General features: G+C 54.5%; 1 protein-coding gene across 1 annotated transcript; it reads right to left on the bottom strand.

The window, feature by feature from the left end:
* Positions 1–6,519: 6,519 nt before the first annotated feature.
* TWIST1 (twist family bHLH transcription factor 1) lies at positions 6,520–8,147 on the bottom strand. Its single transcript, XM_059818985.1, has 2 exons — positions 7,535–8,147; positions 6,520–6,871 (listed from the first exon to the last, which is right to left on the bottom strand). Exon 1 carries the CDS (start codon positions 8,145–8,147, stop codon positions 7,578–7,580), a length of 570 nt encoding a protein of 189 aa, XP_059674968.1. The 3' UTR covers positions 6,520–6,871; positions 7,535–7,577.
* Positions 8,148–15,737: the final 7,590 nt, after the last annotated feature.

The following is a 15,737-nucleotide window of genomic DNA, read 5'->3' on the forward strand; positions in this document are numbered from 1 at the left end:
TGTGCTTAATGTCAGCCTTTTTACCTTCGAAAAGATTTGCATAAAAAGAAAAATAAAGCCTGGATTCATTTCTCTCTGGCGAAGTTCAGCGAGAACGTCTCTATTACTTAGTACAGGTACCTATTATAAAAGCCTCCACCAGAGTTCAAAATTAATATATCAAAAGATAGCTGGATACCCACTTGCACAAGCAGATTTGCAGAAATAAGCAAGGCATATTTACAGCTCATCGAAATGGTTTGTGAATGAAACGTCCAGAAGATAGGCAGGTGCTTGCGGAAGTCCGAGAGCCCCCCCAGCCTGCCCCCAGCTCCAGCGGGCGTCTTTTTCTTGGCAGCGGCTGCGTCTCACTGACCTGCCCACCTCCAGGCTGGTGGGCTTGCTGAGGGACCACCTTCCGCCCCCCCTACCTGCCAGCCTGCCGCGACAGTGATAGCCACGGGCGTCGGGGCTGTACCACGAACCGTAGTTTTTAAACCAAAACACCTTCTAGAAAACAGCAATATCATGCAAAAAGAACAAAACCCACCCAGGACCGCAGGGCTTGCAGCTAGCGAAGGACTGACTGCGCCCTTCGGAAACCGTCAAACCGAGGACAGCTTTTAATTTCCTGGAGAGCCGCGGCGCTGCCGCTCTCCCCTCCGCCGGGGCAGGGCAGGGGTCCCGCCGCCCGCGGCCCCCGCTCCGCGGCGGCGGGCGCGGGGCCGGGAGCGCCGGGCAGAGCCGGGCACAGCCGCCCGCCTTCGCCGCGCCCGAAGGGCTCGGGGCTGCCAGCCCAGGCTCGCCTTTGCTCCTCTTAGCAGCCTCTACCCACCTTCAAACAGAAGGCAATTGATTAGTCTCAGTTTCTCCTCCCAGCAGAGATCCGATACTTTCCTTGGGATCAAACGGACCCGAGACTAAAGGAGGGGGTCGACGGACAGGAAAGAGAGAAAGAGAGAGAGAAAGAGAGAGAGAAAGAATGAAAGAGAGAGAGAAAGAGAGAAAGAAAGAGAGAAAGAGAGAAAGAAAGAGAGAAAGAGAGAGAAAGAGAGAAAGAAAGAGAGAAAGAAAGAAAGAAAGAAAGAGAGAAAGAAAGAGAGAAAGAAAGAGAGAAAGAAAGAGAGAAAGAAAGAGAAAGAGAGGGAGAAAGAGAGAAAGAGAGAAAGAGAGAAAGAGAGAAAGAAAGAAAGAGAGAAAGAAAGAGAGAAAGAAAGAGAGAAAGAGAGAAAGAAAGAGAAAGAGAGAAAGAAAAATAGAGAGGCAGAGTGAAAGACAGCGAGCAAGAGAAAGAGAGAAAAAGAGCAAGAACAAAAGCGAGAGCAAGAGATGGGGGAGAGAGAGAAAGAGAGAGATAAAAATAAAGTAAAAAAGAAAAAAGAAAGAAAAGACAGAAAAAAGAAAGCAAGAAAGAGAAGGAAGGAAGGAAGGAAGGAAGGAAGGAAGGAAGGAAGGAAGGAAGGAAGGAAGGAAGGAAGGAAGGAAGGAAGGAAGGAAGGAAGGAAGGAAGGAAGGGTGGGAGAGAGGGAGGGAGGGAGGGAGGGAGGGAGGAAAGAAGGAAGGAAAGGGAGGAAGGGAAAAAGTGACTTTGGCTCGGCACACTGGAAGAGGATAGCAAGTTTGGACTGAACAGCTGCGTTTTCTTTTCCGCAAACAAACAAATAAAAAACAATATTTAAATAGAACCTACATACTGTATATCTATGTGTAAATATACACATATAGGAAATGGCAGGAGTGATTTACGCTTGATTTTCTGTGAGTCTTTCTCTTCCCAGTATTTACAAGGCGGGGCTCCATTTGCCAGTTGTACATCTGTTCGCTTCACGTGACATTTTCATAAAAACTCTAACATCTGGTCAAAATAAACCCCCTTCAGGTACCTGCTTAACTTTCCACATGTCAAAATCCCTTCGCCTCTGAAGCTCCCATTTCCCCCACCACTGCAGCCGTGTGTACTGCTCCTTTCTGGACTGCTTGTTTAGTAACTCTGCCTCGTCCCAAACAGAACAAAGCAACCCTAAACATGAGGGGGCGATCCTGACCCTTCCCAAGAGCATCCTTCCCACCCACCCCCGCCCCCTCCCACCCCCAGGTTTCCCCGCACTGAGGGCAGAGCGGGTCCCCGTCCCGCCGCGATATTGTGCGGCGGGATTTCTGCACCGCAGCAGACGGGAATTGCTGCACCCCCCAAGCAAACCCGCGGTCCTGCTCGGGCTGCTACTTTGCACGAGCACTGGTAAAGCTCCCAAAGCCAAATGATGACCGCTTAATTGTCCCAAACCCATTCCGTTATTATTTCTGCTATTATTAATTGCTACTGTTATCATTGTAGCCGCCTTGATTTCGGCGTGGTTCGTCGGGATTATTTGGGAGTGAAACGTGTCCTCTTTCGCCCGTGTCCATGCAGGGAAGAAGAGAATTTTCGTAAAGTTCCCACAAATTTAATGCTGCCTCTTTATGAGAAGAGCGGGGAAGTGTCGGCTACCCAAGGCAAAAAGGCTGCCTAAATAAGAGGGGTGCAAGCGCTGCTGAGCGGGCGGAGGAGACAGGGGAATTACTGGGAGAACGGACGGCTTTTCCCCCGATCTGAATATTTGGGTTCGTTTCGCGTTTTATTTCGGATTTTTAGACAATCATTTTTAGACGTCATTATTATGTTTCCGGAGCTTTATTGTTCCTGCTCTGTAAAACCGCTCTAAGCCTCCCGCAATCTCGATCACTTGGTCCTTATAAATGGCCGGCTGTTTGCTTTTAAAAAAGAAAAGGGGGACTTTTGTACAAGTGATTTTAACCTGCTCCACCTTCAAGTGACCTGCCAAATGCTCCTTCTTACTTTATAGACATCTGGGAATTCCATACATGCCTTAAACTCCAATTACACACCTTCTTCAAAGGACACGTGCTTTGATTCGCCAAGAACATTAAGTGGACTGAAGTCGAAAGAAGCTGGTGCAGAAGTTAATGCAAAATACATCCTGTGCCATGTTTACTGCGGGCAGGTTACGTTGTGCAGCAAATAAAACAAGTCCTGGCGGGATGTGGATGTGTGCGCCTCTTTTTTCCGCCTTAGCCTCCCGGATCCCTCTACGGGGTGGACTGGACTTGCCGCCACCACCACCCCCCACTCCCCCTTCCCAAAGATGCTAATTTATGGCAGAGCGCTCCCTCTCCCCCCGGCGGGCCCGCTGCCTGCCGGAGCGGGGCAGGTGAAGGGAGCGCCGTGTGAACCGGGCGGGCGCAGCCGCCGAGGACGGCTGGGAGCAGCGCCGGGCCGGCGGGGGACCGGCGCCGGGAGCTGAGCCCCGTCCCCGGGCGTCGCTCCCGGAGACGCCGAGCCCGGGCGGTGGCTCTCCCCGGGCGGCAGGTGCCCGCGCTGCCGGCGCCGCAGGTGAGCCCCTCTCGCCCTGCATTTTCCCCGGCGTTTCCGTGACTTCTGTGTGTCCCTCGTTCTCCGCTCCCCCCCCCCCCCCCCGCCCCCCCGCGCGTTTGTTTGTTTTGCTTAAAATTACAGATGCAGGGAAAACCGCCTGACATCATGGGAGCGGGACAAGCGCGCACTTTGAAGGGCTCCTGGGCAGGACTTCAAGTGAAATCATACGCCTGGGAGGAATCCGATACCGGCCTGGAGAAAGCAGCGGGGCGGCCCTGCCAAACCGAGGAATGTGCGAGGGCCCGCGGCCGGCGCCCCCCCGCCCGCCGCCCCGCAGGAGGCGCAGCGCCGGGCACCCGCGGCGGCCGAGCAGCTCCGGCGCCCGCCGCCTCCGCGCTCCACCGCCTCCGCGCTCCGCGGGGCCCGGCGGCGCGGCCGGGGCCGCGGCGATGAGATGGGGGAGCTGCTTGGACCCGGGCCTCTTCTCCGCTTGGGTTTGCTTGTCTGCGAATAAACGGGACATACTGATGCCTCGGAGAAAGAAGCAAAATCAATCAGGACTTCCAAAGGCAGAGTTCGTTTTGTCATTGCAAGTGTTTAAAATTCCCAAAAGACAAATTAATATACTTTTTTTTTTTTCCTTCAGTAAGCCTGACTCTGACTTAATCGATTTTGGCTTTAGCCCTAGGAGCACCATGCCTCTGCAGGCCCCAATTCCAACCCAGGAAAGGGCACGCTTCTATTTTTAAATCGGGATTATCCCCTTTTTACGATTTTTTTTTTTTTTTTTTTTAATGAAGGACAGGTAGCGGTTCGTAGCCAGGAAAGCTGAGCGCCGGCTGAGCGCCCCGGTGTGCTCGGGGAGGGCTGCGGCGGTCGCAGGAACCCGACTGGAGGGACTCAGGGGTGAGGCGGGGAGACCCGAAGGTGTCATGAGCCCCATGGACGGGAACCGGGGATTTTTCTCACCCGGGTGCTTCAGTTTGCTGGAAAGGGCTGGCACAGGCTGGCCCAGAGGCCGCTCGCTGGTTGCGATGGGGTCAATCAGGTTTGAGTCCATCAAGCGGAGTTGCTCCGCACCTCTCGGCCCATTCCTAAGGGCGAGCAGGATTTTTTAAAACGCACTTGATTCCTCATTCATATTTCGCAGGTATCCCCGTCCACGAAACGCGCCTTCCCCTCAGCATCGAGCAGCTCATCTCGGTTTTTTTCCGAGCCTGTCCTCTTCCTAAACGTGGGGCGGTTTTCCCCCTTTCCCCGGTGTGATTTCTCCCCCAAAAGGAAGAACGGAAACCACCCCAACCCCTCGAATCCCCCCAGCCCCACGGCCAAAGCCCCGCGTCGGCTGCCCCTGCCCCTCGCTTTTGCTGCAGCCGAAGTAACGCGGAGAGACATTACCTCGTCCTCGGCAGCCGGGTCGCATCGGAGCGGGGTTTTTGGAGAGGTGCGAGTCGCTGAGCGGGCAGCTGCGGGTGCCGGGGCGGCGGGGAGGGGCGGGCAGCGACCCCCCGGGAGCTCGCAGCGGCTCCTTCTCCTCTCCATCACGGAGGGCCTCGACCACCGGAGCCCCCATCCAATTTCCAAGTCCTCGCTAATCCGGCAGTGCAAACAAGCGCTGCGGGCTCTACTGTAAACATTGCGCACTGGCCTAAAATATGCACGATATTAAATTCATAATACTGTTATGTCAGCAATAGACGGTAATATGTGGATATGGAAACAAAAACATTCAGGCAATAAAGTCAACTCAACCTGGGCTATGCAAACAGGCTCTGTTTTGAAAAAACACCCCGTCCTATTTACCCTAGACACTGGCTGAATCCCGGCAGCAGGGTCCCTGTCTCCGCGGGGGACTCTGCTCGGCTCCCAGGGCCGAGGCGGGCGCCCCTGCGCACCCTTCGCAGCCGCGGAGGGGCAGGAGGCGCCGCTCCCCGGGCATGGACCGGCTGCGAAGCGCTGGGAGATGAACAAGTGACAGCAGCGGCGGAATCAGCTGTCCGGTTATACGGGTGGGGGTTTGGGTTTGCCTTGGGTTGCTGGGTTTTTTGTTTGAACAACGTCCCTCTTCACCTTCCTTCCGAGCCCTCAGAGCTGGAGGTTTCCTCTCTCTTACAGCTGGGGTCTCGCCGCATACTGGGACCCCGCGGAGGGTATGGTGAGAAGAAACAGAGGCAACATGCGCCCTACATGTAGAAAAGGAGAAGAGGGCGGGTTAGCGTATCCCTCCGAGCTTTGTACAACGAAAACGTGATCGCTAGTCTATATATTATATGAAGCCCTAGAGAGCAGAGCAGTCAAACATCACTTCCACCGGAAAACCCCACTCGCTAGACACTTCCCTGTTTCAATCTCACTTTCTCTCGCCTTGCCTGTGGATGGACGAATCCCTGTTTAAAATCGATGCCTCTTCCTCAGGGATATCAGCAAACATGCCTGCTCTGGGGGCTGGGGAATGGGCCTTGCTCCTGCCCTACATCTGGGGGGCAAAGCACGGCGGCAGCGCCGGAGCTCCGCGGTGAAAGCTCCGCTCCCCGCGGAACTCCGCGGCCCACGGCGTTAAGATTAAAGGGGGAAAGAGAGAGAAAGAGCGAAAATAATATCTTACCCACCCACCCACCCCCAATGCAGTGAGCTTCAGCGCAGAATAATAAAGCTGTCTCAATAAATAACGTGCCTGTGTCTGTCAGTAGCTAGTTTATTTGCGTTTTTCGCCTGGTTTGTTTATACTAGTGCCCCCTCTCTCTTGGGTGTCTTTACAACTCAACAAGCAGGTATTTATCTCCAGTTCCAACCCTGAGTTCTCAGAGAGACCAAACTTTAAGGTTATTAAAATTTCAATCATATTTATTTATTGCAGAAAAATAATATACAATGATATTTACAAAACAATCATAAAAATAGGAATGCATTTAGACACCGGATCTATTTGCATTTTAACATGGGTCATCAATAAATAAATAAAATGTTTAATTTTTTTCTCAGAGGAAAATAATAATAATAAAAAAGTTAGGAACCGGGTATATAACAGCTTGAGCCCAGCTTATTCCCCCCTAAAAAAAAAAAAAAAAAAAAAAAAGGTTTTCATCTCTACAGGGATATTTTTTGGTTGGTTGCTTGGTTTCATTCAAGAATGAAGAAAGTTCACAATAATGTATTTCCTTTCATCAGTGGCTCATAGGCACGACCTCTTGGGAATGCATGCAAAAAAGGCAAATAAAAAAAAAAGTTAAATTCCAACATTCTTCGTCAAATTAAAAAAAAAATCGAACGACTCAGACTTCTATCAGAATGCAGAGATGTGTGGATTGTACCGACGCCCAAAGGGTAGTCACTGTCCAAAGCCCTTCTCTCTTTCTCTTTCCTTAAGTGCTCCCCACGCCCTGCTTTGAATTTGGATATTGCTCTTCTAATTTCCAAGAAATCCTTGGTACATTTTTTTTTAGACAAGACCAAAAAAATCGTATCCAACTTCAGAGTCTCTAGATTGTCCATTTTCTCCTTCTGTGGGAACAATGTCATCTGCAAAAACCCAGAGAGGGCGGAAAACTCGTTACTGAAATGCAAGACACACACACATCCACCTACACCTCTCTGTCTCTGGAAACACACGTGTCGGGCATGACGAGCGGAGGGCGAAACGTGTGTCTCTGCCGTGCAGGCGGTGCGGTGGCCGGGTGACACCCCGGCCCGGCAGCCAGCGGTGTCAGAGCCGAGGGAAGGGGGCTGCTGGGCGGTAGGAAACGCTCGTCGGGAAGCACGCAGGCGGACATGGATTCACTTCAAAATACTAGCAGCAGCAGCAGGAGCCATCCCAGCAGCCCCGCTGGCTCCGCAGCGCTTGGTGAAAAAGTGATCTCAGGCCGGCCCCATCTGGCTGGGGCACACCCGCACCGCCGCCGCCTCCCCGCCCGCAGCCCACCCCCGCCGGCCGCCGGCAGCGCCCCGCCACGCGTGGGCCTCGCGGGGCCAGGGGCGCACCTCGGGACGCGCAGGGGGAGGGACGCGCCGTGGGGGGGCACCCCAGCCTCCCTGCTCTCCGGCCGGCCCTGGAAGCCAGGCCCCGCCGGACGGGGAGGGCCCCTCTCTCCCCACGGTCACGCGTGCCCGGCCCACGGCGCAGCCGGCGGCCCCTCAGCTCCCCCCCCCCCCCCCTCCCCGCCGGTTTCGGGGTCCCTGCCTTACCTAGGGCTCCTGCCGGGGGGATGCGGGTGGGGTACGCCGCCTGCTAGTGGGATGCGGACATGGACCAGGCGCCCTCCATTCTCCAGACAGAGAAGGCGTAGCTGAGCCGCTCGTGGGCCACATAGCTGCAGCTTGCCATCTTGGAGTCCAGCTCGTCGCTCTGTAAGACCTGGTAGAGGAAGTCGATGTACCTGGCCGCCAGCTTGAGGGTCTGGATCTTGCTCAGCTTGTCCGAGGGCAGCGTGGGGATGATCTTCCGCAGGGCGGCGAAGGCTTCGTTCAGCGACTGCGTGCGCTGCCGCTCCCGCACGTTGGCCATGACCCGCTGGGTCTGCAGCTCCTCGTAGGACTGGGGGCTGCCGCCGCCGCTGCTGCTGCCGCCGCCCCCGCCGCCGCCGCCCGCCCCGCACTTCTTGCCCCGCTTGCCTTGGGCCGGGCTGCAGGGCTCGTCCGCGGCCCCGACGGCGCCGCCGGCGCTACGGCGGCTGGAGCGCCGCTTGCGCCCCCCTCTCTTGTTGTTGGGCAGCTGCTGCCGGTCCGGTTCCTCTTCGCTGTTGCTCAAGCTGTCGTCGGCGGGGGAGACTGGCGAGTTTGACTCGTCCTGCTGCATCATCTCTGGGGGGAGACGCGAGAAGCGGGCCGGGAGGGGGGGGAGGGCAGGGAGAAGAGGGGGGCACCTAACCCGCCAGCTCCCCCTTGATCGGCTGCTTCGCTGGCCTGCGAGGAGAAGGAGGAGGAGGAGGGAGGGAGGGAGGCAGGACCTCACTTTGGGGGGAGGGGGGATGGCATCAGGATCCAAGAGGAAAAAAAAAAAGCCAACCAAAAAAAAAATCCCTCCCGATCCCTCCTTGGAGCCCCTTCGAGGTGTCTGGGATTGGGAGAAAGTTGAAGACTTGGAGGTTCTTATAGCTCCTGCTGGCGGAAAGTTTGGGGGCAGCAGTGTCATTGGCCTGACGTGGAGAGGAGGGACTTTTGCTGAGTTTTATAGGAAAGTTTCCGCTTCCCCCCCACGCCCTCCCCCAATTATTTTTTTCAAGCCATTCACAAGTGATCTGGCCTCCCCCCCCCCCCCCCCCCCCCCCATACATCCTTACCCCAACCCCTTTCTCGGCTTCCCTCTCCGCGGTTTCTCCCTCAGGCTCCTTCGGTTCCCACTCGGCTTTGGGGTGGTGCTGGGCGGCCGGGAGGTTATGGGGGTGCCCGTGCACCCCCTGCGATGCTGCGGAGGGCCCAGAGGGCCGCTTAGTGCCTGCGCTGGGGGGCGGCTGCCCCGGAGCAGCCGTGAGGCAGCCCGCATCTCTCGGGCTTTCCCCGCGGCAGCGGGCACGGCTTGCAGCGAAAGGGAGGAAGGGGAAATTACCCGCGGGGCAGCATCCAGGCACATCCTAATTTTGTCCCGCTCTCGCACGCACCGCGCTCCCATCACCGAACGCCCCCGAGGTCTGGCTTGCCGAGAGACCCGCACATTTCTGGGCTGGGGACGGGGGACGGCACAGCCTTGTCCTGTCAGGATGGAGGACTGCGCTCGGAGAAAGCCATCTTCAGAGGTGGAAGCAGCGGGGAAACTAGGCACTGGCTTCGTACATACGCATCAGTCCTTGAGCTCGTCTTAAGAGAAACCCGAGAGGATCCGCGCCCCTGCAGCCCCCAACCTGGCACACCGGCAGACGGGAGGGTGTGCAGACCCTCTCTGCCGACACTCTGTGCCTGCTGACCGCTCACTTCAGTTCGCCCTCCCTGAAGGCGCCTGAGCCCAGCACTTCCTGGGAACCGAGCTTATTTATTTTAAATTCTCTTCTATGTTCGCAGGCAAAACTATTTCTCCCCATCCCCCGCCTTTGTGCCTTCTTGCCCGCTCGCTAGCAGCACAGAGCAGGTGGTGTGTCTTTTTAACAACAGCTCAGATTCAAACGGGGAACGCCTGGGAGGGAAAGCTAGAAATTGCCATCCATTAATAAATGGGGCGATGCACTTTTCCTGCTCCCTGCGAGGGCACCGCACGCCTCCGCTGCCGGCCTGGCAGCCACCGCTTAGACGGGGCACCTCCGGGCGTGGGGCAGAGCGGGCAGCGCCGGGGCAGTGCCGCGGCTCCCCGGCTGCCTTTGAGGTGGGAGGGCGGAGAGGGCGAACGAAATAGCAGAGGAGCAATAAATCCCAGAGACGAAAAAGACGAGGCTTCTGGAAGAGCGCTGTCATCTGCTCCGGGGGAAAGGGCCGCCTCTCCCCTCTGCCTGGGGGCTCTCTGCCTTCCGGGCAGAGGCCTCCCTCCCACCCCGGGCGCTGCGAGGGGCCAGGACCCCGGCGCAGCCGCCGCCCAGGGGCAGCGGGCCCGGCCCGGCCGATGGCCCCGCTCCCCACCGCAGCGCCCGTCGGGCACCCGCCGCGGGCGGAGCTGCCCCGCCGCTCCTCTGCTGCCCCCCGGGTGAGCTTTCCTCCTTGAGTCTTCCTTCCCGCCATGCGAGCAAATAACAGTCTGCCTTAAACCTTCTTTTTGGGGAACAGCCGGAAACAGGACCAGGGGAGGAAACGGGCCGACTTACCAGGCGAGGGAAGGCACGTCGGCACACAGACCCGCAGTGATCGAGCACAGCTTCCCTGCTTTCAGCTTGTCCCTGCCGTGTGTGCTGCGACCCCTAGGACTCTCCTCTCACCTTGACACCACAAAGCTTTGGGGGTTCCCTTGTGTTGGCAGCAGCTGCTGCCCCCAAGGTAAGAAGAGCTGGGTCTCCTTCCACCTCCTCCTTACCAATAATCTCGGCTGAGCCCAGAGCCCCAGTGCTCCTCTGGGGTGTTGAGCAGTGTCATACAGACCAAAGGTTGGAAACAGTGGTGGTGAGCATCTGTGGGGAGCTCTGGGGGCTTGCCTGCCTTCCTTCCTTCCTTCCTTCCTTCCTTCCTTCCTTCCTTCCTTCCTTCCTTCCTTCTTCCCCTTTTTTCTCACTCCTCCCTGCTTCTTACAGCAAAAACATCACAGTACAAAACAAGATCTGGTTTTGGGTAACTGCTACCTTGCTGGGAACAGGATGCTGGAGCCATGCCTGGACGGTGGAGCCCCACATCAGCAAAATCAATGGAAGTGATCCACTGCCTGAAAGGAGGGAGGGGCAGCGTCTCCTGGGGGTTTGGTGCTACAGCAGGAGGCATGGCTTGTCTGGGTCAGCTGAACTTTGAGTGGGATGCAGGACACCACCGGCTTGCCATGGGGCAGGAGGAGGGTGTGCAGAGGAGGGTGTGTGGGAGAGGCAAGGATAGGTAGAGAGGGAGTGTTACATGATTTGGAAAACTAGAAAACACAGAGAAATGTAGGGAGGGGGTGACCTTGAAGAGAGAGAAGAGGGGTTGACCATGGTAGATGGTTGGGTTTAGGGTCAGTTACTCTTTATGGAAACTGCAGCAAAAGCAACCAGCAGGAGTTAGCAGAACACATGTGGTGCTACCTGGGACCTGCACACTGCTGTATGATCCATGGCTATGCAGAAAATCCCATGATTTTCATTTTGCTTTTTGATTTGTCTTTGATTCACAACTCATGTGCTTCAGCGTAAAGGAAACTGAGTCCATGCTGGTACTGCCAAGACCCACCACAGGAGTGCAGAGGCCAGGCAAGCTGTGGTGGGAGCGGTCCGGCCCAGGGGACCTGCCACTGGGCTGGCTGTGGCAGCCCGCCTGGATCCCCCAGGCCTGCTGGTGGGCAGCAACGCTGCCTTGTGCGGGCGTGTAGAGGTGTGTCTGGAGGAGGGTGGATGTGTCACAGAGTCACGTCTGGGGGGCTGTGTGAGAGAGAAAGACATACTGGTGTGTTTATGTGTGAGGTGTGTTTCTATGTGTGTGTGCGCATGTACAGTTGGTCTTTTGCCATGTGCATGCATATGCCTGTGTTGGGAGGGAAGGGGAGCAGGGACAGTGCAGACTTTAAAGAAAATCAATTCAACTCTGGTTTATTTTGAAATATACAGTTCTGGTGGAGATGGAGATGGAGGCTTTTTATTCTGTACCAAAACAGTAATCAGAGTGTAGTCCATACAGTGTTAAACCATCTGTTTTGAACCCCCAAAAGCCACGAAGGTAGACCCGCAGATCACTCTGGAGCATGGGATGAAGGATGCCATGTCCTGTTCTCTGCTATGCATAGGCATGGCTTGGGTGAGGACTCCCCTGGCTCCTTGAGCAGGCTCTCAACCCTGCTTTGCTCTTTGGAGGTGGCAAGCAAAGCTACAAGCAGCTTCAGGGCCTTTCCAGGGTTATTTCCAGGTCCATTCCTGCAAGCTTTGCTGGGCCTCAGCTAAGGAAAATGTGTGCTGTGTGATCAGACCTTGCATGGGGCACTGTCAGGACATAGAAAACTCCAGCATTTTGTCATCTGTGCAGTAACGTGTAACACTGGTAAAGTAACCACCTAGATTACAGGTGTGGGTGCGAACATGGAGCTAAATAAATGACAAGCTTCTAGGAAGATGAAATGAGAAATAAGCTTAGCAGAATGACAGAACAAGTTGGGCTGTGATGTTCATTGTGGTCATGGCTGATCACGGGGAAACAGCTGGAAGGAATCCTCCCAACTATACGCTGGTCCTTGTGTAGGCACCTGTCAGCTGCTGAGACACTCTCATGCTGGGACAAGCAGGGTTTGCCTTAGCCAGGCAGAAACATCACAGTTTTTGAGGGGAGTAGGCCAACAGTCTGATTCTTTCTTTGATTTTTGTTTAGGAATGAATGAAAGGTCTGATTTTGACTGCCTGTTAATAAATCAGTGCAGAAGTTTAAGAACTAATGTGCACAAGATCTGGCTGTTACAACTCCAGTGTTGCTCACCAATGTGTTGTGTGCGTACACAAAAATTACAACTGGGTTGCAACAGGCTGTTCGGTGTTCCTCATACGGCATGCACATACATACATTGTAATTTAGCTCTCAAAGGCTGTTGACTGTGGTAAAATACCAAACTCTCTCACTGGTAGGGATTTCTTGGGATATTCAGCAATGCCACTATTACACACATGCACACTTAGAGACGGCCGCCTGACTGATTTTGATGTGGAAGCTTTCAGTCTGGAGTTTCCTCAGAAGCTGTACCTTTAAGACCTATTTCAAAGCACACTGAAATCAACTGAAGTTTCCCCAGTAATTTCCATGGCCATGTATTTTAATTCCTACAGATGCTAGGTGAAAGCCTGGTCGAGACCCAATCCCTTCAAAAGGGACAAGAGAGAACCCAGCCACTTTCCACACTGTCGTTTATGCTGTAATTTGCTCCGCGTTCAAAGCACGCCCCGAGATGCGCTGAGAACTCTCACTGCGCCCTGGGACAAACTTGCACAGAGCAACAGCAAACGGGCAGAAAGAATATATGAAGCGTCTGAGAGCGGGACTCATTTTTCGGCTTCTTTCTCCTTTTTCTTTCTGCTATTCACCGCGGCAGCCCATGCAACCAAGGACACGGAGGCGCTGCCAAGCGCCAGTTAATGAGGCCCCGCTACCTGGGCCTGGCGGCGGTGGGCGCGGTGCTGCTCGGCTCCGCCGGCGGGGCTCGGGCTGCGGGGGCCGCGGGACGGGGCCGCGCCGCGGGGAGCGTGGCCGGCGGGCTGTGGGGCTGTGCGGCCGGCGGCCACCGGAGGGCACGATTCCCCGCCGGTCCCCGCCCCGGCCGGCGGCGGCGGGCACGACTCCCAGGTGAGTCGCTCCCCCCCGGGCAGAGCAAGGCGGGCAGCCCAAGTCCCTTCACCCGATTTTCACGGGGGTGAGATGCTGGCCGCCCGCTCCCGGCTCTGTTTGCACAGATTCCTTCAAAACCTCCGCGTTTCAGCGAGCCCCGAGTGTTTTTTCTCGCTCAGGCGGACCCGAGCGCCCCGAGGGCCGCTGCCCGCCCTGCGCCGCGCCGCAGCGGCACGGCCGCCCCCCCGGGGCAGCGGGGCCCGGGCTGGGCGGCGCGAATCCTCCGCGGACCCTCCGCGGACACACGGACACTTCTCCCTGGTGTGCTTCTAGCCCACGGCGCTTTGCCACTCGCTCCGTTCGGAAGCTCTGGAAAAAGGAAGGATAAGACGGGAATCCTTCAAGGAATCAGTTTCATTGTCAAAATGACTGCAGTCATTTTTATTTTATTTTCTAAGCTCGTCGTGATGCGGTCATTCATCTAGAAGTCCTAACGGCTGGCTGGCACAGGAGGACGTGACAATGGCTTTTTTTTAACTTTCCTGAAGGGAAGCCGCCGTGCTTCCAGCCCTCCCGGGCTCCCCGGTGCGCGGCCAGCCCCGCGCCCCAGCCCGCCCCGCCTCTGCTCCGGCGGCAGGGAGCGCTGCGCCGCCCCGCGCCCAGGGCTTTGGTTTGCTCTGCATCGCCCTTTCTTCCCAATTTTCGCCTCAGTGCAAGGCCAAGGAATACCTCCGTCCCACTATCAAACAAGCGATCCCACACAGGAGACAGGTGTCCTCGTAGATTAAGATCTGGAATGATTTACAACACGTGTTTTAATATAAAATCTTTTATTTATAGATGTTTTATTCAGCTCCAGAAATAATTCATGGCAGTGGATGGGGCTTTTTAAGAAGAGCATGAGTACCTCCACCCCAGAGAATACCAGTCCTTCCCATCACAAGAGATCAACATACCTTATGCTATGGTGGAGCTCTGCCCCTAATTATGGCTCTGGGTCTTGTTTATGTAGTTTCATGTCTAAATCTGAAAAGACTGCTTAGTAAAACAAGCTTATCTACACTCCAGGGGATATTAGTTATTTATATTAATAATGGAGCTTATTTGCAATTTCAGCTCCTTTGACTTTTTTTTTTTTTTTGCTTTTCCATCTCTTCCATCTTTCCTGAACTACGTAAATATATCTTTTTTGTATTCTTCCTGCTCCCACACATTACTCAAATCTATATATTCAATCTTTCAGTACACTCAGCCCATGGAAACTCCATAAAATTTCAGGCCTTTTTAGCCACAAATTCTGCTTTTTCTTACGAGATGGGGGAGGGCGCACCTTGGGCACAGATGATGGATAAAGCATTCCACAAAGCCTCCTTCCTAGGAACGCACTCAAACTCTTCCTGCAGCTCGTACAATTTGAGTCAGAATCCTAGAGCCAGAATTTCAGCATGGGAGTGGGCTTTTCCCCTGTTAGCCATGTCTGCACCCTGGGGAAGAACCCCCTGTGCTTCCTACTCAGTGTGGTCTCCTTTAGGCTTACAGCTGCTCTTGGGATCTCAGAGAACAAGATGAAACAAAAGGTCATGTAAGAAACAACCATGACTCACAAGAGCCCTGTAAGAGTTCATTTGACAGGGTAATAGGCTCTCCTTTACCTCTGAGGTAGGCAGCAAAGCCTGGTGTGAGGGAAACGGCATGGAAGATTGTCTTGACATACACATATGCTCTCCTAGGCAAATGGAAATGGTTTTTTGATTGGTAGCCTGATTGAATGCCAGGGCTGCAAGTTGGAAACCATCCACCTCTTCCCACCCTGAGACCACACAGGGGCTGACTGTAGCCATGCAGGGGAGGGGATCCTGGAAGGGGAAGGTTCACAGAAGTGAACACTCATCTCAATCTTTCCACAGTTGCCTTACCTCTAAGGACACCTACCTAGAGCTAGAAGACTTTTTGAGGGAGGAGGGATTTATCTCCATCTCTGCCAGACTGCATTTCCTTTCAGAAAAGGCAGTCAGGGTGGAATCAAAGTCTAGTTATTTTGTGCTATGGACTATCTGCTGTGGTGCTTAAAGATCTACTGTATACCATTACCCCTCATTTTACAGCCCCAATCTCATTCGCCCACTTCTAGAAAACAGGATGATGATCAGTCAGGGCACCTTGTTCACTAGAGATTGATCTGTTCCATAGGGCCATACCCTAGTTTTAATTTCTGACCAAAGGCCGTATAGAAGGTCACACAATGAAGCTGATCTAGAGCACAAATCTTTGTTACCAAACTCCTAGGGCAGTTTTCCAGAAGAGGCAGTAGTTTATTAATATGTTAAAGTAAATTAACACACGTTCACTGTCCATGTATGCATGCATGTATGTATGTGTCTGTCTGTCTATGTACTCTGACCTCCAGACAAGCATCTGTATTTGTATCTATGTGGTATTGTAAAATACCACACTGATGCTGCTTCTACCTTGAAAAGTATCTATCTCAAACATATTCTCATGCCAAAATCTACTATCTGACCTTGCAGCACTAAAAATAGTTCATGTCAGA

Source organism: Gavia stellata, chromosome 6, assembly GCF_030936135.1.
Source record: "Gavia stellata isolate bGavSte3 chromosome 6, bGavSte3.hap2, whole genome shotgun sequence".
NCBI lineage: Eukaryota > Metazoa > Chordata > Aves > Gaviiformes > Gaviidae > Gavia > Gavia stellata.

Coding starts and splice junctions, on each gene's coding strand:
- TWIST1 (XM_059818985.1), bottom strand. CDS start 8,147: ATGATGCAGCAGGACGAGTCAAACTCGCCAGTCTCCCCCGCCGACGAC.